The sequence below is a fragment of the Monodelphis domestica genome, chromosome 4 (assembly GCF_027887165.1).
Source record: "Monodelphis domestica isolate mMonDom1 chromosome 4, mMonDom1.pri, whole genome shotgun sequence".
Lineage (NCBI taxonomy): Eukaryota > Metazoa > Chordata > Mammalia > Didelphimorphia > Didelphidae > Monodelphis > Monodelphis domestica.
Genome location: NC_077230.1, coordinates 401,357,141 through 401,381,482, shown reverse-complemented (window position 1 = coordinate 401,381,482; position 24,342 = coordinate 401,357,141). Strand labels below are relative to the sequence as shown.

The 24,342-nt window shown below is 44.4% G+C and overlaps 1 protein-coding gene across 3 annotated transcripts in view; it reads left to right on the top strand.

The window, feature by feature from the left end:
* Positions 1-24,106, top strand: part of H6PD (hexose-6-phosphate dehydrogenase/glucose 1-dehydrogenase) — a 74,458-nt gene extending 50,352 nt beyond the window's left edge. For all 3 annotated transcript variants that reach the window (XM_007493026.3, XM_007493024.2, XM_007493025.3), the window contains 2 exons: positions 9,793-10,062; positions 15,017-24,106. In XM_007493026.3, the coding sequence (XP_007493088.2) occupies positions 9,793-10,062; positions 15,017-16,380 (1,634 nt within the window). In that variant the 3' untranslated portion in view covers positions 16,381-24,106. The remainder of the gene's footprint in view (positions 1-9,792; positions 10,063-15,016) is intronic.
* Positions 24,107-24,342: the final 236 nt, after the last annotated feature.

Genomic DNA, 24,342 nt, shown 5'->3' with positions numbered 1-24,342 from the left:
GAGGGAGAAAGGAAGAGAGGAAAAGGAGGGATGAAAGAAAGAAGGATTGAAGGAGGAAAGATGGAAGGGAGAAAGCAAGGGAAAGAAAAAAGGGAAGAAAGGAAAGGAGAGAGAGAAGGAAAGAAAGGAGAGAGGGAAAAAGGAAGGAGGGAAGGATTGAGGAAGGAAGGAAAAGAGGAAAGAAACAGGGAAAGGAGAGAGGAAGGAAGAAAGAAAAAATTAAGCTCTACTGTGCTAAGCACCATGCACTTTACAAATATTATCTTGATTGATCACAACAATTCAGGGAACTGAGGAAGACAAAAGCGAAGTGTCTTGCTTAGTGTCATACAGCTAGTTAAGTATCTGAATGATTAGGAAATGGAAGCCTACAAAGGTGGAGTGATTTGTCCTAGGTTCCATAAGTAGTAAGTAACAGGGCTGGGAATTGACCGCAGGCCCTTTGATTCCAAACTCCCTACTCTTTCCACCGTTCCAGCCTTCCTACCAGACAATAATATTCCATTATATTCACGTATCACAATTTGTTCAGCTGTTGTTCCATCAATACACTCCCACTTTAGCTCCAGAAGCTTAGTTAGCACAAAAAGTGCTGCCATGAGTATTTTGGCAAATATAAGACCTTCCTTTGAGCTTTTTGGGCATATGCCCAGCGGCGGAATGTCAGGGTATCAATTCGTCTTTTTTCCCCTGCTGCTCTGTGACTTCTGGTGCCTATTTTCCTTGTTTGAAAAGAACACAGCTCCACTGAAGTAGGGAAGTATTCCGCCATCTTGGCTGGCAAAGGGAAGGACTAACTATTGCCTTTCCTTCCAATGATCTGGCCTGAAACCCAGTCATGCCTTCTCAAGCTGGCTTAGCTTTATATAGGTGCTCCCATAAGTCCTTCCCAAGGTTCTCATGTCCTTATATGGGTACGCAATAATTACTCCATCATTCTTTTTCCGCATTCTTACTATGGAATTGGCCCACTTTCTCTTCTGATGTTTTGTCTTCTAGTTTTATTTATAGCCCTCCTTCCCCCCGCCAAAATATCTTAACACACCAGAACTAATAGGATTGAGTTCAGAGGACTCTGCAGCTGGAAGAGCTTGATCTTGGAGGCAACCATTTCAATTTACAATTGAGGGAAACTGAAGCAAACAGGGTTAAGTGACTTGCCTAGGGTCACATAGTTAATAAGTGTCTGAGATTAGATTTGAACTCAGGTCTTCCTGACTCCAGGCTCAGTACTCCTGAGCTACCCAGCTGCCCAAGTATTTAATATAGTCTAGTAAACAGTAAGCACTTACTACTTTCTCCTTCATTCGCCATACTATGCCACTTCTCTTGTCACCATGTTGATCAGGAGTCAAGAATCTCACATTAAGATAGTTAAGTGCATGCTTACAGTTATTCTAAAAGTTGCATGGTTCTTTGCATCTACCCTCAGTCCCTTGTAAGTTGGCCATGATCACCACTGCAGGAACGGAATGGAAGGAAGAGGGCCATTTTGTATTTTTCCTTTCCTTCATGGGTTGCCATGGCCAAAGATTTCATAACTAAATGGCTAGTCTGTTGGGTTGTACATCTCCATACACAGTTAGGTTTGTCCTTAGGAAGTAATCACGTCCTTGAAGGAGATGCATCACGATGCAGTGGAAAGAGCCCTAGATCTGATGTCAGCTCCTGAGTTCAAATCCTAGCTTTAGTACTCAATGACTGACTTTGGAAAAGTCGCCTATCCTCCTTGCCTATCAAGTGAGTGTGTTAGACTTTTCAGAGGTGTCAAACTCCTCCTTACTGCTTTAGAGCTACAAATAAATAAAAATACTATACAATATAGATAATGTTCATTTGTGGTTTTCTAAGTCAACTTACTCCCTATCAGGGATCCCTTTTGATTTGACTTTGGCAGCCCTGGACCCAATGACCTCTAAGGTCTTTTCCAGTTCTAGATCAGTGACCATATTTGTCATCCCAAAAGTCTTTGTGTGGTCTTATCAGCTTAAAGATTTTGGGGTACGTGGTACAGAGAGAAAGGGCCTCCATCGAGATGAATCTTACTTGTACAGCCTCACCAGTGTGGGAAGGTGATTCTGGGGCTCTCAGCAGAGCCACCAGTGGATCAGCCCAAACCTAAGTTTTTCCTGCCAAGTTAAACTTTGAATTGGTGCCCAAGGATGCCCTGAGTGTCTGGGGTCCAGCCCCACTATGTTCCTAGAGGCTTATTCTTCCATTCTTCCAGGGTCGATCAGACAGTCACCACATCTCAGTGAAGAACTTGCCCTTCGAGTTTATCTTATGGAACTGATAACTATATCCAGCCCTAACCTCTCTCTTAAGTTCCAGGCCCATGTCTCCATTGCTTGCTAGGCTTTTCAAACTCAGCATGTCCCAAACCAAGCACATTGTCTTTCTCCTGAAAGTGCACACTGGGGAGGGCACTATCAGCCTGCTAGTGACCCAGGGATATAACCTCTGTGTTATCCTTTACTCCAGTTATATTCTGGGGCACAATTTTTAAAATTTTTGGTTTTTGGAGTAAGAGGATGTGAATTCAAATCCCACTTCTGCAGTTTACTACTTGTGTTACAGATTCATGGAACCTCCCCAGGCCTCAGTTTCCTCATCTGTAAAATAAGAGGCAGGGTGTGGACTCAGTAGCCTCTGAGGCCCTTTCTACTTCTAGAGAAATGATCCTATGACTATACCCCACATAATAATAGCTAGTATTTATAGAGTGCTTTAAAATTTGTAAAGAGCTTTACAGATATTTTCTCATTTAAGCTTAACAACCCTGGGGGGTAAGTGCTATTATGGTCCCCATTTTACAGTTGTGGAAATAGAGGCAAATAGAAGTTAAGGGACTTGTCCAGGATCATACATCTAAGAAGTGTCTGAGGCTGGATTTGAACTTGGGTCTTCCTAACTCTAGGCTCCATATTCTACCCAAAGCGTCATCTGGCTGCCTCTAGCTAATTGCTTGTTTTATCTTGTCTTCTACAGCTTCTCTTGACATCATCCACTTCTCCTCCCAGCCACCATATTGGTTCGGGTCCTCATCACCCTCTTCTGAACTATTTCACTATATTGGTACCTCTCTGCAACTGTCTTTCCTGTATGAAGTCTCTCCTCTCTTCCCTCTCCAGTCTGCCCTCCATGCAGCCCTCTAATGGATTTCCTAAATGCATGTGTCACTTCACTCCCTCAACAAACCCCAGTGGCTCCCTTTTCTACCTAGGATCCATTATGAACGCCACTATTTGGCATTTAAAACTTCCTGGGGAAGGGGGGCAGCTGAGTGGTTGAGTGGATTGAGAGTCAGACTTAGAGATGGGCGGTCCTGGGTTCAAATCTTGCCTTAGACACTTCCCATCTGTGTGACCCTGGGCAAGTCACTTGACCCCCATTGCCTAGCCCTTACCACTCTTCTGCCTTGGAGCCAATACACAGTTTTTATTCCAAGACAGAAGGTAAGGGTTTAAAAATAAAATAAAAATAAAAATAAAACTTCCCTGGCTTCCTTTAAGCCCCAACCTTCTGCAGAAGGTTTCCCCTGACCCCTCTTAATCCAGAAACCTTCCCTCTGGCAATGACTTCTTCTTTCCTCCATATCTAGCTTACTTCTACATAGTCGGCTGTTTATTTTCTTCTCCATGAGATTTTGAGCTCCACAAGGGCAGGGATCGTCTTTTGCCTCTTTCGACGTCCCTAGAGCTTAGCATAGTGGCACATAGTAGGCACTTAATGTTTATCGACTGCCTGACTGATTGACATCCTACCTTTCTAGTCTGATTGTTCTTCATTGTCTTCCATATTCTTTATGGTCCAGCCTAATCAGCCATCTTAAAATACTTCATCTCCCACCTCCCTGCCTTTGTACTGGCTCTCCTGTATGCCTGGAATGCTCTCCCTCGTCACCTCTTGGAATCACCAGTTGCCTTCAAGTGCCTTCCTCTTGTCTCTCCCCCTTTCTTCCTCTTCTTATATGCTTTATGAAATACTCCAGCTGTCATCAGACCAGGTTAGAGGACAGAGGGCCCATCACCTCCTTAGTCCTGGAAATGATGCCTCTCTGTTCAAATCCTAGGCAACTAGGTGGTGCAGTAGATGGAGAGCCTAACTAGAGTCAGGAAGACCTGAGTTCAAATCTGGCCTCAAAGTGTTCGACCTTGGGCAAGTCCTTTAAACCTATTTGCCTCAGTTTCCTCATCTGTAAAATGAGCTGGTGAAGCAAATGGCAAACCCACTCCAGTATCTTTGCTGAGAAAACTCCAAATGGGATCAAAAGAATTGGACACAACTGAAAAATGACCTAACAACAGTAACCTCATTTTGTAGATAAGAACGATCGATCTTGAGTTCAAATCTGGCCTCAGACTATAGGATAGGAAGGGAATGAAAAAGCAAGGGAAGACTGGTTAGAGTTTAGGTTATCTGAACTTTTGTAGATTCACTGAGAAGTACAGCTCAGAGATACCAATAAGCTGACTCTTTGGGGGGGTTATTTCCAATGGCTAATTTTAAATCCTGTTATGGCTTAAAGTCAAAAGACCCAAAATGGGGCCAAAGGAGGGTCCCAGCTTAAACCATCTCTTACAAAGGCTAATGGCGTTTTTTGAGTCTCCCCTGGCTCTATTGGCAGTAGCTGGAGTTCCCAGGAGATGAGCAGCCTTTGTAATGGAGGTCCTCTTGGGACCGTGTTCTTACTTTCTGCGATGATTAAAATTCTTTGGAGACCTTATCGTAATTTATAATTATTTATTCAATAATAAAAGGCAGGCCAGAGACCGAGAAGGTGTTCGGCTCCCTTAGCCGCCTCCCCCAGGCATTCTGGGATTCCAAGGAAAGAGACTGGCTGTGACATCCCTTTCCCTCCGATTGGAACGCTCCAACCTCGCTCTGGACAGGAGAGGGTCTTCCAGACACCAGTCACTAGACATTTAGAGTGGCTGCACAGCACATGCATGTCCATTTTCCTCCGCAACCCCCGTCTTAGGAGGCTTGTTTACAGAGAAACAATAAGCTCCTTTCCACCTTTATTCAGCAAGGGAGATGGAGGGAGAAGCGCATCGTAGCTTCAGTCTTCAGAGTCAACTTTTTTCCCTTTTAACTCCAAAGTGGTCTTGAGGTGCCAAAAAAGCATTCAGTTTCCACAAGACATTTACTAGCAGTGACCCTGGACAAGTCACTGAACCCTATTTGCCTCAGTTTCCTCATACATAAGATGAGCTCCAGTATCTTTGCCAAGAAAACCCCAAGCGGGGTCACAGGGAATCAGATGTGACTAAAAAGCGACTGGGCTGTTCAAATCCTGACTCTGTTGATTACTTCTTTGATCATAGACAAGTCAGTTAACCTCACTGGGCCTCAGTTTCTTCATCCATGAAGCAGAGGTAACAGATACCCCTGGGGATAACGGATACTTCCCAGGGTTGCTGTGAGGCTCAATTCAGGGAGTTTATGTACAGCACTTTACAGAGCCTGGTACAGGGAATAGGATGCCACAACTAGAGTCCACTCATCAGCTTCGAGAGCTCAGGCAGATCACTGAGACCCCTTCAAGCCAGTGTCCTCATCTGTTAAAATAAGGAGGTTGGTTCTGTGATCTCACCTCCATGGGCCTTAGTTTCTTCCTCTGAAAAATGAGGATATTTGGTATGATGATAATATGTAGTAATATATAGACATGACACATGATAATATATGACAATAATAAATGATCATTTATATTCAGATCATGAAATTTCAGATCCTAATTCATTGTGTTGTGGGAGGAGTCTATGACCTCACCTCTGTGGCCTCAGTTTCTTCATCTGTAAAATGAGGATAATGGTATTTCAGATAATATAGGTTCAGATAATGAAATTTCAGATCCTAATTCATTGTATTGTGGAAGGACCATTTATGACTTTACCTCTGTGGCCTCAGTTTCTTCATCTGTAAAATGAGGATAATGGTATTACAGATGATATAGATTCAGATCATGAAATTTCAGATCCTAATTCGTTGTGTTGTGGAAGGACCATCTGTGACTTCACCTCTGGTGGCCTCAGTTTCTTCATCTGTAAAATGAGGATAATAGTATTTCAGATAATACATATTCAGATCATGAAATTTCAGATCCTAATTCATTGGGTTGTGGGAGGAGTCTATGACCCCACCTCTGGTGGCCTCAGTTTCTTCATCTGTAAAATGAGGATAATGGTATTTCAGATAATATAGGTTCAGATAATGAAATTTCAGATCCTAATTCTTTGGGTTGTGGGAGGAGTCTATGACCTCACCTCTGTGGCCTCAGTTTCTTCATCTGTAAAATGAGGATAATGGTATTTCAGATAATATAGGTTCAGATAATGAAATTTCAGATCCTAATTCATTGGGTTGTGGGAGGACCATCTGTGACTTCACCTCTGGTGGCCTCAGTTTCTTCATCTGTAAAATGAGGATAATAGTATTTCAGATAATACATATTCAGATCATGAAATTTCAGATCCTAATTCATTGTGTTGTGGGAGGACTTTCCTTACCTGGTTCAGGAGAGTGCTCACCTAAGGAATTACCAGGCTAGAATAGATCCTAGAAAATAAAGAAATCTATTCAGAGAATGGCCAGGAGGCAGGGGGAAGGTGGAAGCTGCCTTGGTGAGGGACAGGGGGTTCAGGATTTCCATATGTTTGATAAAAAGAGACCATGGGACCAGAAAGAAGGGGGGTGGTGATGGGGACAAGCAAGGAGGATTCAGTGACATTACTCTGCTAGGTGCTATAGAGTCTGGGGTTCAAGTAAAGGGATACACTGTTTCTAACATATTTATGAAGGTTCATATCCATGCTCAAGCCCTCATCACAGAAGTAGGCAAAAGGCACTTTTAGAAGAATCTGGTGTTTAAGCAGTTATCTCTTTAATTGCACTAAGGTCCACTTTCTACTGCCACTTGCATTCCTGGGGTCAGAAGCCAGGCTGTTTATCACATGTCCTTTAGGGCTTAGGGGGTCTTCAGGGTCCCGCATCCCCCACAATGGGAATTTCCTTTAAACTCTTACTTTCCATCTTAGAATTGCTATTGGGTACTGGTTCCAAGTCAGAAGAGCAGTGAGGGCTAGACAATAGGGTTAAGTGACTTGTCCAGGGTCTCACAACTAGTAACTGTCTGAGGCTGGACTTGAACTCAGGGATACTAAAATAACTCCCCAGAATCGATACTAAAAGTGGCAAAAACAGACAAGAGTCTGGAGTGAAACTGAACAGCAAGGGACAACTAAGGATGAGGGTTTCTGACTTCTCTGGCATCAGTCCCAGCCACCATAGGCCCTGGGGACAGGAACAGAGGAAAAAGAGAATCAACAGGGCAGCCCCCTGGGAGCAGGAGGTAACCTCACCTTGTTTGCTGAGCTCTGGAGCTTGTATCTCTGAGGGTACTACTTGAATGCATGGCAGAGTGCCCTGAGAGCAGCTATGTCAGCTACCCTGTTGCCCCCTGAGCCCCCCTGCTGGCTCACAGCTAGGGAACGAAGGAGTAGACAACACAGAGTTTATGAGTGCCAGGTCCTAAGGGCAGGAACTCAAAAGCTGCTAACAAATGGGGGATTTGGGAGGATTAAGGAATTTGGAAAGGAGTGATGAAGGAGCACATTTTGGCAAGGAATTAGGGCTCAGCAGGTGTAGTCAGCAGGAGAGTAGAGTCCCTGACTGCTGCCTTAGATGGAGGTAGACTCTCAGCTTGCAGTTTCAGTGGTGGAACTGCCCTCAGGCTCTGGCTGGAATACCTGAACTCAATCACAGACTAGGAGAACTGGGAGCACATCAGACTCTGGGATGTAAAACCTGAAATAACTAAATAGGACCTGGGAAAAAAACGAACACAAAAAATCCTGAAACCTGAGGTAGCATATCCCAATATAATAGGAACCCTTGGACTCTAGCAAAAAGCCAGTAATTTAAGCTTATTGGCCTGGGTGCTAAAATTTATTTTTTTGAAATTTTTATTTAATTAGTTAATTTAGAATATTTTTCCATAGTTACAAGAATCATGTTCTTTCCCTCTCTTCCCCCCACTCCCCTCCCATAATGGCTGCTAAAATTTAAAAGAATAAATAAGTAAAAATGAGCAAGCAAAAGAGAAAGAACTCAACTAGTGATAGCTATTATGAGGACAGAGAAGACCTTGGTTCAAACTCAGAGGACAGTGAAATAAAAGCATCTACTTCAAAAACAGAAAAATATAATAAATAGCCACAAGCTTAAAAAGAACTTTTGGAAGACCTTTAAAAAGACCTCAAAAAAACAAGTGAGAGAGGTTGAGGAAAAATTAGAAAAAATAAGAGCAATGCAAGAAAATCCAGAAAATTGTGAAAGAAAGATCATCCAAGTGGAAAAAGAGATTCAGAAACTCATGGAAGAAAATAATGTATTAAATACTAGACGTGGACAAGGATAAGCTAACGAATTCTCTGCTCCAGTCAGGCCTGTCTCCTCATATTTCCCTTAGCTTTGGCATGCTTACCTGTACCCCTGGGCCTCTGCTTGAGGTCTTCTCCCATTGGCAATAATAGAAATAATGGTCACAGTTCATGTTTCTATATTGTTTCATAGTTTTCAATGCACTTTTGTCTGTATTATTTCATTTGAGCCTCACAACAACCCTGTGAGGGTCGGTGCTATTATCATTCCCAATTTACAGATGAAGAACCTGAGGCTCCAAGGTCTAAATGACTTACCCAGGATCACATGGCTAGTAAGTGCTGGAAGAGGGATTCAAGTCGGGTCACTCCTGATTCCAGATCTTACCCATTTTACAGTGTTATATATATAATATATTAAGAATATGTAATATAACATATGATATACTTATATATAATATATAATAGACTATATTATATACCTGTATACAGTACATTATTAATATATTTATATAGAATGATATATAATATATTTCATTATATTTATATAAATAATATATGATATATTAATTAATGGTTGATTAATTGATTAATAAAATAATAATTGATAATAGCTATCAATTTTTATTATTGCTGTATACAATGTACTTTGTTGGGCTCTGGAGAAGATACAAAGTTTACTTGGCACTTAGGAGCTTGCTGTTTGTTGGGCATAAAACAAATACAAGTAGCTGTAACATGGGCCAGAGAGATAAGAAACAATGTAAAATTGAGGCAACTAAGTAGAATGATGGATAGAATGCCAGGCCTGGAGTTGGGAGAATCTGGATTCATATCTGGCTTGACACTTCCTAGCAGTGTGATGCTGGGCAAGCCATTAACCTTAATTGCCTCTCCCTTACCACTCTTCTGTTTTAGAATTAATACTGAGGTAGAATTCCGGCATGGATTAAAAAAAAAGATTCAAGGTAGGTCATCATCATTTCTGGGGGGGGGGGTGGCCGTGAGTTCAGGGTAGCTTCCTGGAGGGGTTAGCTTTTAAGCTGGACCTCTGAGTGACAAAAGGAAGAAATAAAGGAGATGAAAGAGGGACCATTTTAAGCTTAGATATCAGAGTGGTCAAAAGCTCAGAGGTGGGAAACCATGAGTTTAAGGTTTAGATTTCAATTTGATTGGAGCTTAGAATAATAGAAGTGGAATCTGGGCAGGGATGGGAGATAAATGCTAAAAAAAATAATAATTTGGTATTATATTGGGGAGTCTTGCATATCAGATTCAGGTGTTTGAATTTGACTCAAGAGCCATTGGAGGGCCTTGGCCAGGTCCCTCCCCTTTTTCATCTAGCCTAATCCCTCCCGCCATCTTGCCACACCATGCCAATTCACTTTCCACTCCTTTCTTTCCTCAGGTCGCATCAGCTTTTATGAAGAATATGGAGTCATTCGAGATGTCATCCAGAACCACCTGACTGAAATCCTCATGTATGTAGCCATGGAGCTTCCCCGAAACCTCAGCAACCCAGAGGAGCTGCTTCGGTGCAAGTTGCAGACCTTTCGGGCTCTTCGGAGTCTGGAGAAAGGAAATGCTGTCCTTGGGCAGTACCAGGCTTACCAAGGACAGGTCCAGAAGGAGCTGCAGAAGCCTAGCGGGTATATGAGCCTGACACCAACCTTTGCAGGTAGGCTCCTTGGTTGTGCTAGAACCAGAGGGTCCTGGGAAGAAATCAGGGGTGCTTTGGACCAGGAACCAAGGAACCTTGGGTCGAGTGTTGTCTCTCTGTGAATCACTGAACAAATCAAAGCATCCTAGCCATTAAGCTAAAAGGGACCCTATTGGCCATCTCATTTTACAGATGAGGAAACTGAGGCCCAGAGATGTCCTAGGATAATAGATGTCATGATAGTAGGGACTTTGTGATCCTTCTCATTTTACAGATGATGAAATCGAGGCCCAGAGATGTCCTAGGATATCCTAGATATTAAGATGGAAGGGACCTTAAGCGACCTTTTCATTTTACAAATAGGAAAACTGAGGCCCAGGGAGGTTAAATGATTTTCTCAAGGCCACATAGGTAAGAATGATGAGGATTTGAACCCAGGTCCTCTGACTCTAAAACTTTTTTATTGTACTCTGATGCCTCTCACTTGACTCCTTGGGGCCCCATCTGAAATATACAGAGATTTCATTGGATGGTCCTAGAAGTATTTTCTGTCCCCTCCCCTTTTTTCTTTAAAGCATGGTAAGGTTTATTTCTTTAATATTTTTATCAATTAATAAGCATTTATTTTCTCTCTCTCCTATGTATCACCTAGTTGGTAAAAAAAAAGAAAAACCAAACCCTTGTAACACAAATACAGATTCAAGCAAAACACTTTCCTGCTCTGATCATCAAAAAACATATGTCTCCTTCTGCGTCTTGAATCCATCATTCTCTGTCAGAATGTGGGTAGCAGGCCTCCTCCTCCGTGGTCTTCTGCAATTGTGATTGGTCATAGTATCGATCAGAATTCTTAGTCAGTTTTCTTAGCTGTGAAATGGATGAAGAATAGCGCCTCACTCATGGCATTGTTGTAAGGGCCAAATGAAAGCCTTTGCAAAGCATTTTGTAAACCTAAACTACTATATTAATTTTTACCTTGTTGGCATTGTGATCATTAAGTCTTTTAACATTACTTGTCTTTGCAATGCTTTGTTATTGATAAATTGTCCTGGTTCTTCTCCCTCCACTTTGCATCAGTTCACACAAGTCTTCTCATGTTTCTCTGAATCCACCTTTTTCATGGGAAGGCATTTCTGGTTCTGTAGAGCTGGCTCCTCAATCCAGAGGCCATTCAGATATGGCTGCTAGTGACGGTCCAGGGGGGGTTTTCATGAGCATTCAATGGGACGTGTGAAATTCCTCTGGGAGACCTAGAGAGCCATGTTACTAGTTGGCTTTATTCTGGGCAGAGAACGTCCTTGGTGGCAGTCTTCCCAGACCGACCTGATGAGGATGGCCTGAGACCAGCTGCATATCCCTCTGGATCCTTAGTCTGGTGGCCAGGAACTTCCTCACTTCCCAGGGGTTAGGGGGCTGGGGTGGCTGGCATTCCTTTGGTTGGAACCTCCTTAGCCCTACCTGGTCACACTATGTCTGGTTGCTGGGTATGAGTTTCCCAGCCAGGCCAGGCAGTTCTCCTAGTGTCTAGTGATCAGCACACTGAACAAGGGCAGCTGTTATAGTCCAGAAAGCCAGTGGCCAGCTATCCCATGTGCAGGCCACTTCCCTCCTCCTAGCCCATAGCCCTTCTTACCTACCTCAGGTAAGTACTAATGATCCATCATAGTGCAGTAGGAAAAAGATCCATGATCTCCCACTGTATGACCTTGGGCAAGTCATTTTTCTGGGCATTCATTTCTTCAGAAAGGGGATACAATAAATGGTAAGCCCTTTTAGCTCTGATCTATAAGTCTACAATCCAAGATGGGGCTCTGGGTTTGGTGTCAAGAGGGACCTGGGTTCAGATCTTACCTCTGACACTAACTCTATAGCCTTGAGCAAATCTCCCTCCCCGAGTGCCAGTTTAAAGATGATGATGAGAATGAGGATGCTAATGACAGCTAGCATTTATATAGTGCTTTAAGGTTTGCAGAACATGTTTTATACCTGTTAGCTCACTTTTCTTTATAATATCGGGTAGATAGAAACAGTTTATTAAGCACCTACTATGTGCCAGGCACTGTGCTGGGGATATAAATATAAGTCAGCAAGACAGCCTGGACCTTCTAGGAACCTAATAGGAGAAACAACAATTCTGTCTATAAAAATAGAATGAACAAAAATAAAGAAAAATAAGTAGGAATGTATACAAAGTCATTAAATACAAGGTCCTTTGAGAGGGAGAAGGTGAGCAGTTAGGAGGACCAAGAAAGGAAATCTTCATGCAGAAGGTGGTGCTTGAACTGTGTCTTAATACCAACTGACTGTGTGAGTCTGGCTATGTGAGAGAGAGAAAGGAAGGAAGGAAGAAAGAGAGAAAGAAAGGGAGAGAGAGAGAAAGAAAGGAAGGAAGGAAAGAAATGACACCTAACATTTACATATTACTATGTGCCAGGCACTGTGCTTTATAAATGTTATCTCATTTGGTCCCCACAACACCCCTGGGAGGCAGATATTATTATGTACCCATTTTACAGATAATAATAATAATGGCTACCATTTATATCGTACTTACTATGTACCAGGCTAAGCACTTTACAATTATTCTCTCATTTCATCCTCTCTTGAAGTCTTACCCTGAGAGGAAGAACAGCCACCCATACTCCTCCTCACAACACATGGACTCCATTTTGCATTGTCTGACTTGGGGCAGTGGCTTGACTTCCAGTAATTCTCTCCCAGGCAGTGTCTAGGTAGCTGAAGAGATCATAAATAGTGGACTGGTGAGGGAGCAGGCTCCTCGAGGGCTGGGATGGAGTTTTGTCTCATAGCTTTCTTTGTATCTTTGATCTTTAGGCCTCAGTACTGTGCCTGTCTGGCAATTGGGAAATGCTTTATAAAGGATTTCTGATTGAGTGACACAAAGAGGGAGTTATGAACCTTCTTCCCTTACCTGCAGAGGTGGGGGTCTACATGTGTGGAACATCATGTATCCTGTCAGAATCAGTTGATGTGTTGGCTGGTTTCATCAAACTGTTCCCCTCCCTCCCTCCTTCTTTTTCACAAGGGAGTCTTGGATAAGGCAGAAGGGAGGGATATATTTGAAAATGATGATGATATCAATCCAGAAGATAAGAATAAAACATTTTAAGTTATTTACACAGGAAGCATGGAGAGAGAAGTGGAGCTGACTTGCAGGAAGGTGGGGAAAGGGAAACTTGGGTAGGACATAAGGATTTGCCCCTAATATAAGTTTTGTGGTTATTGGGGCAGCCAGAGAGAACAGTGAATACCAAACCTGGAGTCAGGAAGTCCTGGATTCAAATCTGGTCTCAGATACTTCTTAGTGGTGTGACCCTGAGCAAGTCACTTAACTCTGATTGCCTAGCCCTGCCCACTCTTTCATCTTAGAACTGATACTAAGAGAGAAGTGAGGTTTTTAAATAAAATACAATGAGATGAACCTTGTATTCCCTGCCTGGCCCAAAAGGACAGAATTAGAGGTGATGGATAGGACTCAGAGTTTAGGGCCAGTATAGGCCCAATGATAGAAAGAACTTCTCAATTCTTAGTTTTACTAAAGGGAAATGGGCTTTCTTGGGAGGTCAGTCAATGAGCACTTTTTATTTTTTTCTTTTCTTTTTTAAACCCTTATCTTCTGACTTAAATTTGATACTAAGTATTAGTTCCAAGGTAGAAGATCAATAAGGTCTAAGCAATTAGGGTTGTAAAAATGATAGGTGAAAAATAAAATATTTATTGAGAATATAAGGATAAAAAAAGGATTTCTAACTCGGGGTGATTCCACACAAATAAAATTCCTTGGTTCCACAAGGAACTGCTTCTCCTGTTTCTACAGGCTACACCAATACTTCCTGATCTGACTAACCCAAATTTTCCCTATTTCTACAATAAACTAAACACTATTATCCTTATACAAAGTATATAATTCTTAACGTTGCCTCAAAGCTGTCGCAATAAAGACTAGCTGGCTGAGCCTCAGCAAGAACCAAGTTAGGACTCTGAACCTTAGCAGACTCAGAGTCCAAACCAAAGACCAGGTCTTTCTTTGATCTTCTCAGATATAAAACAATTTATGAAACAACAATAGATAGTCACTAGTGCTTTCCGAGTTAGAAAAGGAAAATCACTTAGCTCCTTCAGGTTTTTCCCTCCTTTCCTTCTACCTGAGACAGTGAGGAGAGAGAGAAAAGATGTCACCTGCTCCCAGGACTCTGAGAGAGAGCCCAACTGCCACTCTCTCAGAGAAATGGCCACACCCAGAGAATAATTGCCACAGAAAAACTGTTACCCCTCCCACACACACTGTCAACATTTGAAACTGACACTCTGTCTCAAATCTGCTTCAAACTCCAGTTTTCTCAAGCCAGCTTCTCTACTTCTTATCTCTAAACCAATATAACAAGACTTAATTTCTAATATCATCCTTATAGGGTTAAATGACCTGCCCAGGATCACACAGCCAGGAAATATCTCAGACTGGATTTGAACCTAGAACTTTCCATCTCCAGGCCTACATCCCTATTCTCTGAGCCACCTAGATGCCCCTTAAATGATCAATGATTAAAAATGACAACAACAATAATACTTTCTGTTTTAGAAACAACTCTAAGACAGAAGGTCAAGGGCTAGGCAAAGAGAGTTAAGTGACTTGTCTAGGATCACATCCAGATTTGAACCCAGGACCTCCTGACTTCAGCCTTCCAATGAGACCTCTGGCTATACTGGAAGGTAAGACTTTAGGTGAGACTTGAAGGAAGCCAGAAAGCAAGAGGTGAGGACAGAAACTTTCCCAGTCATTGGAGACTTTGACCTGAGTCCCGATGACCATTTGTTGTGTATGTTGTCAAGGGCATCTCTTCCCATTCACATGTGGGTTGGACTAGCTGGCCACCAAGACAATTCTAAAATGATTCTGTCCCCGTGTAAGAGGACCCTTCTCAATTCTCTCTCCTCCCCTTTCTCCATTCAGGTGTCCTCCTTCAGATTGACAACCTGCGCTGGGAGGGCGTCCCCTTCATCCTGATGTCTGGTAAAGCCCTGGATGAAAGGGTGGGCTATGTCCGGATCATATTCAAAAACCGGGCATACTGTGCCCAGAGTGAGAGCCATCGAGATTCGGGGAAGAGCCAGTGTCAGCCAAGACAGATCATCTTCTATATTGGGCATGGAACTCTGGGCAGCCCTGCAGTGCTGGTCAGCAGGAACCTGTTTAAACCCTCACCGCCCCTTGGAAGCTGGCAGGAGATCCAGGAAATGCCTGAGCTCCACCTCTTCGGTCAGCGACTGGCTGATTATTATGCCTACCGCCCCAGGCAGGAGAGAGATGCCTACTCTGTTCTGATTTCCCACATCTTCCACCAACAGAAGAATTCTTTCATCACAACAGAGAACCTGCTGGCCTCTTGGGATGTGTGGACCCCACTGCTGGACAGCATCACCCAGGAGGTACCCCGGCTGTACCCCGGGGGGAATGGCAATGAGCATCTGCTGGATTTTGAGCAGGAGGGCAACCAGGTCGTCTTTGTGCAGCGGGAGGTGGAACAGCTGGTGTCCAACCCCGGCTCTGGGCCAATGCCTAGCGACTTCCGCGTCCTCAAGGCCAAGTACCGACAGAGCCCACTGGTCTCGGCTTGGCCTGAGGAGCTGATCGCCCGGTTGGCGTCTGACATCGAGGTGGCAGCCGAGCGGGCCGTGAGACGCTCTGGGGAATTCCACCTGGCCCTTTCAGGGGGTGCCAGCCCTGTGGCCCTCTTTCAGAGACTGGCCAAGTGGCACTACAACTTCCCTTGGGACCACACTCACCTGTGGCTGGTAGATGAGCGGTGTGTCCCGCTGACCGACCCTGAATCCAACTTCCAGGGCCTGCACGTCCACCTTCTCCAGCACATCCGAGTGCCTTATTGCAACATCCACCCCATGCCTGTCCACTTGCACCGGAGGTTGTGCGTGGAAGAGGATCAAGGAGCTGAGCTCTATGCCAAGGAAATCTCAGCCCTTGTGACCAACAGCAGCTTTGACCTGGTGCTCCTGGGCCTTGGAACTGACGGGCACACAGCTTCCCTCTTTCCTCACTCACCCAGTGGCTTAGAAGGAGAGAAGCTGGTGGTCCTCACTGAGAGCCCGGCCAAGCCCCACCAGCGCATGAGCCTCAGCCTCTCCCTCATCAACCGGGCCAAGAAGGTAGCTGTCCTGGTGATGGGCAAAAGGAAGAAGGACATCGCCCTCCAGGTGAGCCGAGTGGGCCACGAGCCCAAGAAGTGGCCCATTTCTGGGGTCCTCCCTACTTCTGGCCAACTCGTCTGGTACATGGATTATGATGCTTTTCTGGGCTGATGGTGCCCATTGGCTCACCTGCCCTCTCCTGTCCTCCTTGCTTTCTAAAGAAATTGGTGCCCTAAGGCCACACATTCCGACAGTGCCCAGAAGGGTGGGGAGAGGAGCAGGCAATAGCTATGAACTGAATGAGTCCAAAAAGAGGCTGGATTTGAGATCAGAGGATCCGAGTTCAAATTTTGACTCTGATGTGCTAAATGTGTGACCTTGGGAAAATCACCAAACTTCCATGAACCTCAGTTTCCTCCTCTATAAAATGAGGTGGTTATAGATGATGATATCTAAGGTCCTTTCCAGCTCGGAGTCTATGATCTATGAGCTTCCTGGGTCTCAGTTTTCCTCATCTGTAAAATGACAAGGTTGGACTAAATGATCTCTAAGGTAAATCTGTAATATGTAACTACTGCGGTCCCTTCCAACTGTGAGATTCTGTGATACTGTGATTCAAAGTGTTCATTCAATGACTACTATGAACAGGAAACCACTCAGCACATCCAGGGACTCAAGATGGAAGAAACAAACCATTTCCGTCTATGCCTTAAAGACACTTTTCATCTGCTGGGAGAGAGAAGATTCCTTCAGTGAAAAGGACAAACTGCCATGTCCAGAAATGCCATGATAATAGAATGCCAACTGAGCCAACAGGACGCAGAGAAAAATGGTGGCTAGAGTGGGATGGGGCTAATCAGGGATGGCTTCCCAGGAGGTGAGTTGTTTAAATTGGTCTTGGGAAAAACAGGAAGCCTCGGTCTGACAGAGGAGAGTAAGGGGAGGGCATTAGAACAGAGACATGGTATAGGTTAAGCTTTGGAAGCCAGAAAAGGGCACTTTGTTGCTAGGAAGGGGTCAGTTCATTCAACTGCCTCAGGTGGAACAGAATTCTTGTTGTCAAATGCTGAAATGGAGATGGAGAAAGATGGGAGGCCACTGGGAGTCAGCCTAACGATATCTCATGTTTCCATAGACTTTTAGGGTCTGCAGAGTACTTTACAGACATGTAAAGTATTTGATTCTCACAGAAACTGTGAAGTAGGTGCTATTATTATCCCCATTTTACAGACAAGGAAACTGAGGCCCGATGGACTTGCCCAGGGCCACTCAGCTAGTAAGTGTCTCAAGCTGGTTTTGAGCCTAAGCCATCCTGACTCTCCAGTTCCAAGCAGATCAGGCTCTACGTCATGGCCAAGAGAACGCAACCCCGAGTGGGGATGGATGCCACAAGCCACACTTTCCCAGCAGCTCTCTTCTAGCAGCCAAGGGCTCTTGACCTGTGTGGCCTCTCTTCTGTGGAAGGGACAGCCACGTCCCTTTCTGCCCTTTCTGCCGGATCACCCAGACCGGGGAAAGGCTGTGAGACCAGCAGCCGAGCCGCCTTCTATCACTCAGCCTTGCAGCGCCAGCCTCAACATGTCTTTCTCCTCTTCCAGGATACTTACACCTGCCCTGTGATGCTGGGCCATGGATAAAATCTCAGGGTTGTCTCTGATCATCCCCAAGGGGGTCTGAACATTGTAATGCAAAGTAATTTTGTAATCCTCTTTCCTTCACCTAGAGGCAATAGGATACTGTAGATGGAACATCAGGTAACAAGTATCGACATACATATGTGTGCGAGCACGTGTGTATGTGTGTACATATATGTATGTATGTTAGTATGTGTGCAGATACACAGAGAGGAATCCTAATTTTTGGATGTGAATCATGACTATAAAACAAGGACATGCCATCTTTTCTTTTCTAGAAATACATACGTGTGTCTTTATACATATGTGTCTATATTCCTGTATTCACACATATGTATAGATAGTGATATCTATGTGTGAGACACACACCTTCCCTTCTGAGCATTGCAACATCCAAGAAGCTTTGAAATACCTGGAGTAGCGAATTCAGGCATGCACGTATGTAAATAGCATGTCTGTCCAGTGTGTAGTATGTTGTAGGTAGTGTGTGTGCGCGCGTGTGCGTGTGCGTGTGTGTGTGTGTGTGTGTGTGTGTGTGTGTGTGTGTAGCACTTTCAGGGAGGAGGATTGGGAGGGGAGCTCTGGGGATGGTCCCAGCCAAATTCCTCCATCGATCCTGTTTCCACTGGCCCCAATCAGAGCCGCCTCAGATTCGATTTCAAGCCGACAGACAAACGATCAGCCTGGACCTTGATCTCTGTCTAAGCCGGCCGATGTTCTTCCCCAATTCCTTCCTGGCTTTCCAGTTTGGGCTAGGATGTGGAAGCGGACCCCATAATCCAGTTCCTTCCAGTCCCGACCCGCGAGGATGCTGGGACTGCAGGCATGGCCCCTCCAATCTGGAAGTCCATCTGGCCCAGCCCTATCGCTCTGTAGCGGTCCTGCCCAGCGGGGACCCATCCTTGGCCCACAGCGACCCAGGGATGCTCCTCTCCCACTGCCATCCATTCCACTTTGAGAGCCTCCAAGTAAGATTCCCCCCCCCCCAAGGGCAAGTCCTTCTAGTGGCCACAAGATGGCACTCGCACACCACAACTTATTTCCGTACTTCTTAGCTGGGATGAGGGACTCCAGGGAGCCACTCACATTCTCCCAGACAGCAGAGGTACCAGCCCACCAATTTAGGATGAAGAGACCTCAGAGGCCATGATCCCGTCCCCTCATTTTTCAGTCCAGGAAATGGAGGTCCGAGAAGGTAAAGTCACTTGGCCAAAGTTGCCCAGGAAATAAGGAGTCGAGCTGAGTTTTGGTTTGTGTCTTACTATGAATTAAGACAGAAGAGCGCCAAGGGCTAGCCAATGGGGGTTAAGTGACTCACCCAAGGTCACATAGCTAGGAACTGTCTGAGGCCAGATTTGAATTCAGAACATAAGTCTTCTTTTTAAAAACAAAACCCAAAAAAACTATCTTACATCTGCTCTGTTTTCATTCACTGAACAGAATTTCTTGTCTCTAGACATTGAACTACCGTATACGAGGTTATCTATTGCCTGCACTTGGGAAAATAAAATAAAATAAACCTCTACATCCCTTTTTGCTGAAGCTGAGCAGCTTTCGAAATCTAGGGAGAGACTTCTTTGTTTCTTTTCCCTGTGCCCTAGACATATCATTTCCCTTTGATGGCCTCAGACTCGAAACCAATCCCAAATGGAAATCAATGGAGGCCCATGTGGTGAGATGACTCTGGAACTAGATGGAGGGATCTGTGGTAAGCCTCTTCCAAACTCAGCTGTTTTTTTTGGTCTTTGAATTCCCTATACCAAGCACATAAGAGGTGATTAATAAATGCTTGCTGGGGATAGGATTGAGAACCATGCCTGGAGTTGGGAGGTCCTGGGTTCAAATGTGGCCTCAGATGCTTCCTAGCTGTGTGACCTTGGGCAAGTCACTTAACCCCATATGCCTAGCTCTTACTGCTCTTCTGCCTTGGAACCAACATAGTATTAATTTGAAGAGAGAAAGTAAGTTTCAAAAAACATTTTTTTATATGCTTGCTGATTGACTCGTAGTGTCTGGGTCAGTTAGGGAGGGAGTCAGCAACTATTAAGAGCCTACTGTATGCCAGGCACTGTGATAAGTGCTGGATTTCTAAGGAAAGGGAAAAACAATCCCTGCCTTTGAGGGGTCCCCAATCTAGTGGAGGCGACAACAAGCAAACAAACTATAGACAGGATAGATTGGAAATAATCAACAGATAGGAGACAGCTAGATGGTGCCATGCTGGCGCCATAGTGGATCGAGTGCTGGCCCTGGAGTCAGGGAGACTTGTCCTCCAGAGATCAGATCTGGCTTCACATAATTAGTAGCTGTGTGACCCTGGGCAAATCACTTAACCCTGCTTGCCTCTGTTTCCTCATCAAATGAGTTGGAGGAGGAAATGGCAAACCACTCCTGTATCTCTGCCAAGAAGAGCCCAGATGAGGTCACCAAGAGGCAGACACGAGTGAAAAAATGACCAAACACAAAGCAGTAGAATTTGCAGGGATTGGGAAAAGCTTCCTCTAGAAGGTGAGATTTTAGCTCATAGATGACCTTTAACATCCCTTTTGGCTCTGAATTTGTGATCTTATGTAAGCTGAAATCAACCAGTAAGCAAATAGAAGAGATGGGAAACGATTGCATATGGCATCCCTACCTTGGGCAATAACCTCATTCTCTTGGAATGGGGTTAGCGATGTACATTATGGACGTTTTTCCTTAATGCTTTTCCCAGCACACTGCCTGGCACATGATTAAATGCTTAATAAATGCGTGTCAACTGGAATTCATGGGCATCTTTTCACAGGGTCCCTGGTCTCGAGTTAGAAGGGCATTGCTCTTCCATTAAAATATTTGGTCCAAGATTCACCTTTGAGAATGGATGTCTCCAAACCCTGGCACGTCCTTGAGCTGACCCAAGTAGGTGCTCATCCTTTTCTAAATAAACACATCCATTGTGCCCTCCATCCTCAGGGACAATGCCTGGCCCCTAATGGATGCAGGCACTGCAGTGTGTTATCCTCTTTGGGGGCTCTTTATAAATGACTAATTCTTCATTTAGGTGACATCTCTGTGGCCCGAAGGTAATTTCTTCCTGCCTTTTCAGGACTTGGCAAAGATTTTGAAGGCTAATCAGAACCTGATTGAGCCTTTTGCCTTAACTGGTAGATCTAATAAAACATTCCAGGAAATGCAGGTGGGCCTAGGGAGGACCCAAAAATATCCATGGCAAGAGATCTCTGGAAAAAAAAGATTGGTTCCTAGAAACATAAGCTATTCCATACCCTCTCCCCAAAATAACCAGTCCCTGAATCTCAGGTCCCTTCAAGGCCAATGCATACACTAAAGAATCCTTAGTATTAGCCCACGAGGAATATTCAGCGTCAGCTTGGAGACCTTCAAAGCAGGGAGGAGGAATCTGTCCCCTTCCTCCCAAAGGAACCCCCATTCTACAGGGGAGCTCTCATCATCAGGCAGTTCTTCCTCACATTAAGCCGAAATCTCCATATTGTCCTTGCTCATCCTACCTTCTGGTCCAATTGGGACAAGTTTCTGTCTTTAGTTTTGTCTTCTTTTTTTTTTTTAATAGAAAACTGGGAATGCCTGTTCTGTACATGCTGCTTTTCTTCTTAAGTATATAATAAATCCAACATGTTCCTCTCAAAGCTCTCCTGCCAAGCAGGACAAGTTTACTCCCTGTGATGTGTGTGTCAATAGATGGGTAGTTTGACTGTTCCCACCTGTGCCTCACCATCCTGATTGAGTCCCAGCTTCCCATAAGCTCCTCAACAGGGAATGAGGCAGCAGCCACCCAAGGTGTTAGAGGCCATCCTCTCTGTCTCTGGATGCTTCAATGGAGGATGGGGAGAGCATTATACTCCTCCTGGTTTCCCATCATCCCTTACCCTCACCATGTGACCGACCCATGTCTTTGTACCCTACGTGTCCCTGATGACATCCTTTCTCCCTGTTCTTGGGATTTCCTCATTGGTTCTGTGTTGCTGCCTGTTCCTGGACCCTTGTGGTGCTGGTGCTGGTGAGGGGGCAGCGCCAAAAGCTGAAGTGGACCCTGGAGCATCCTTTACTAGTGGTGTGTGTGTGTGTGTGTGTGTGTGTGTGTGTGTGTGTGTGTGTTTGTATGTGGTTGTTATCTGAAATGGTGGCATTCAGGGACTTTGGGTTCGAGCACTTTCTCTTTCACTAATTAGCTTTATGATCTCAAGCAATCCACTTGGCCTCTGTCGTTGGCCTTGACCACTTGACCTCCAAATGTAAGATTCTGAAATTCTCTAACAGTCTTTGAACCCTTCCTACTTCCATTTTCTGCTTCCCTGAACACTTGCCTCTGTAGATGGGTGTCCCTTTTTTTTTTAAACCCTTACCTTCCATCTTGGAGTCAATACTGTGTATTGGTTCAAGGCAGAAGAGTGGTAAGGGCTAGGCAATGAGGGTCAAGTGACTGGCCCAGGGTCATACAGCTGGGATGTGTCTGAGGTTGGATTTGAACCCAAGACCTCCCATCTCTAGGCCTGGCTCTCCATCCACAGCTGCCCCCAGTGTCCCTATTTTTATAGCAACCCACACTATGAAAGTATGCCACGCTGAAATTAGAAACACAAGGGACAGATTTACTGCAGGCTTTAGAAGAAATTGGCTTTATAGATATACAATCTATCTATGTATGTGTGTATATGTACATGTGTGTATATATTTCTTTTTTCTATACTTCTGCATAGATATATGCATAGGCATGCATCTAAACATGCATGTCATGTGTATATTTGCATACCCACACACATATGTGCCCATACACCCTCACACAAATTTCCTTCATCGATGACATCTCTTGCTGCTAGAGCGGGGCTAGTGGCCGTAGAAGCAAGTAGCACTGTCAGCAAGGGGAAGTGCTTCTCTTATTACAATTATAGCGAATTATCACTGGATCCAGTGGGAAAAGGGTGACTCCCCTGAAATGATCAGCCACACATGTTTTCTAAAGCGAGGCTCATCCGTGTCTATATGTCCATGTGTGGGTGTGACTCCCCTAAGCAGAAGCAGAAAAGGATAACTAATTAATTCTCTATTTGGGCTCCTTTTTACACGTCTGTTTCCAAGGATGACTATTTAATTAAGACCTTCTGTGTGGATCACCACATTGGCACATGAAAGCGGATGGATTTCCGCGTCTGACTTGTGGGCAGGAGATAGAGGAGCTTTCTAAAGTGAGCTCCTCCATTCATGCAGTACTGGCTGTGTCAGGTGTATGTAAATTACCCATTAGCTTTGCGAACTGAAGTGTAAATAGAAGAATTGGTGAATTTGCAGCTCTTTGGTTTTTAACCATCTCCACGTGGGTCTAGAAGACTGTCAGCCGATACCCTTAGAAGCAAGTTATCTCGTGTATAAATTCTCCAAACTATGTCGTTCTGTAACCAAGGAACCCGTCAAAAATAACATTTCCATTGCACGAGGAACTAGAGAGTCCATCCGGTCCAATTCTCTGCAAGACTTAAAAACAGGAAGGTGCTGGGATAGGCCTGAGGGGCTTCTCGGACTGGTATGAAGCTCATTGACCTTTTCAGTTGGGGAGGAAGAAGCCACACTGGTGATCCAAGAAGACTTGAGGGTGGTGGGGGAAGAGAGAAACCATTCCTCAGCGTCATAAGGCTATGGTTGAATACAAAGATCTGAAGAAGAAAACAATATGAAGCCAAGCAAGACCTGCTGTTCTGTAGTTCCTGTAATGAATTCTGTTTTACAAGATCCTGTCCACCAGGTGCCCAGTTACCCAAGATGTAGGTTTGACCAGGTTGCGGGGTGAGAGACGGTAGATGATAGGAGCTAGAGCAACGTCTTCCCAAGTCTAGAGTAGGAGTAGTGGACACACTTTCCCCAATGGGCCAAGCTATCCAAGAGATCCCAGAAAGTCCCCTAGCACTTTTCTGTTAAAGCTTAGGAGCTGAAATCTGTACATAGACTTTTGGGACACCCTGATTAGCTCTCCGGCCCCTAGCATATAGCCTGCTTCTTTGGGGTTGGTCCCATGCAATCTGTTCACAATCAAGGCAGCCTGAGTTAGCTTTGGTGGTGGTGGTGGTGGGTATTTCTAGAGAGGTACCAATGGACCTTCTATTGGGGTTTTGTTAGGTCTGGGAAAACACTGGAAATTCAAAGATCTTAAATCTTGTGAGACATTTCTAAACAAAAAAAAATGAACTTGAATTTTCATATGTTCACTGTAAAAATGTATATTTTTAAAGTAATAAAGATGTTTTGCCAAGAAATTTTGTGCTTCTATGAAAAATGTTTGCTAGTAATAGCATAAACTCTTCATTTCTGCTGTGGGTATTCTGGATGAAGAAAGGGCAGGGTAGCCTATCATCTCAGTTTCTCTATGGTCCAAGAGAAATTTAAACTTGGTTCTTGCTTGCCTTATCAATGGGTAGGGGAGGATCTAAGTTCAAATGTGACCTCAGATACTTCCTAGCTGTGTGACCCTGAGCAAGTCACAACCCTGAGT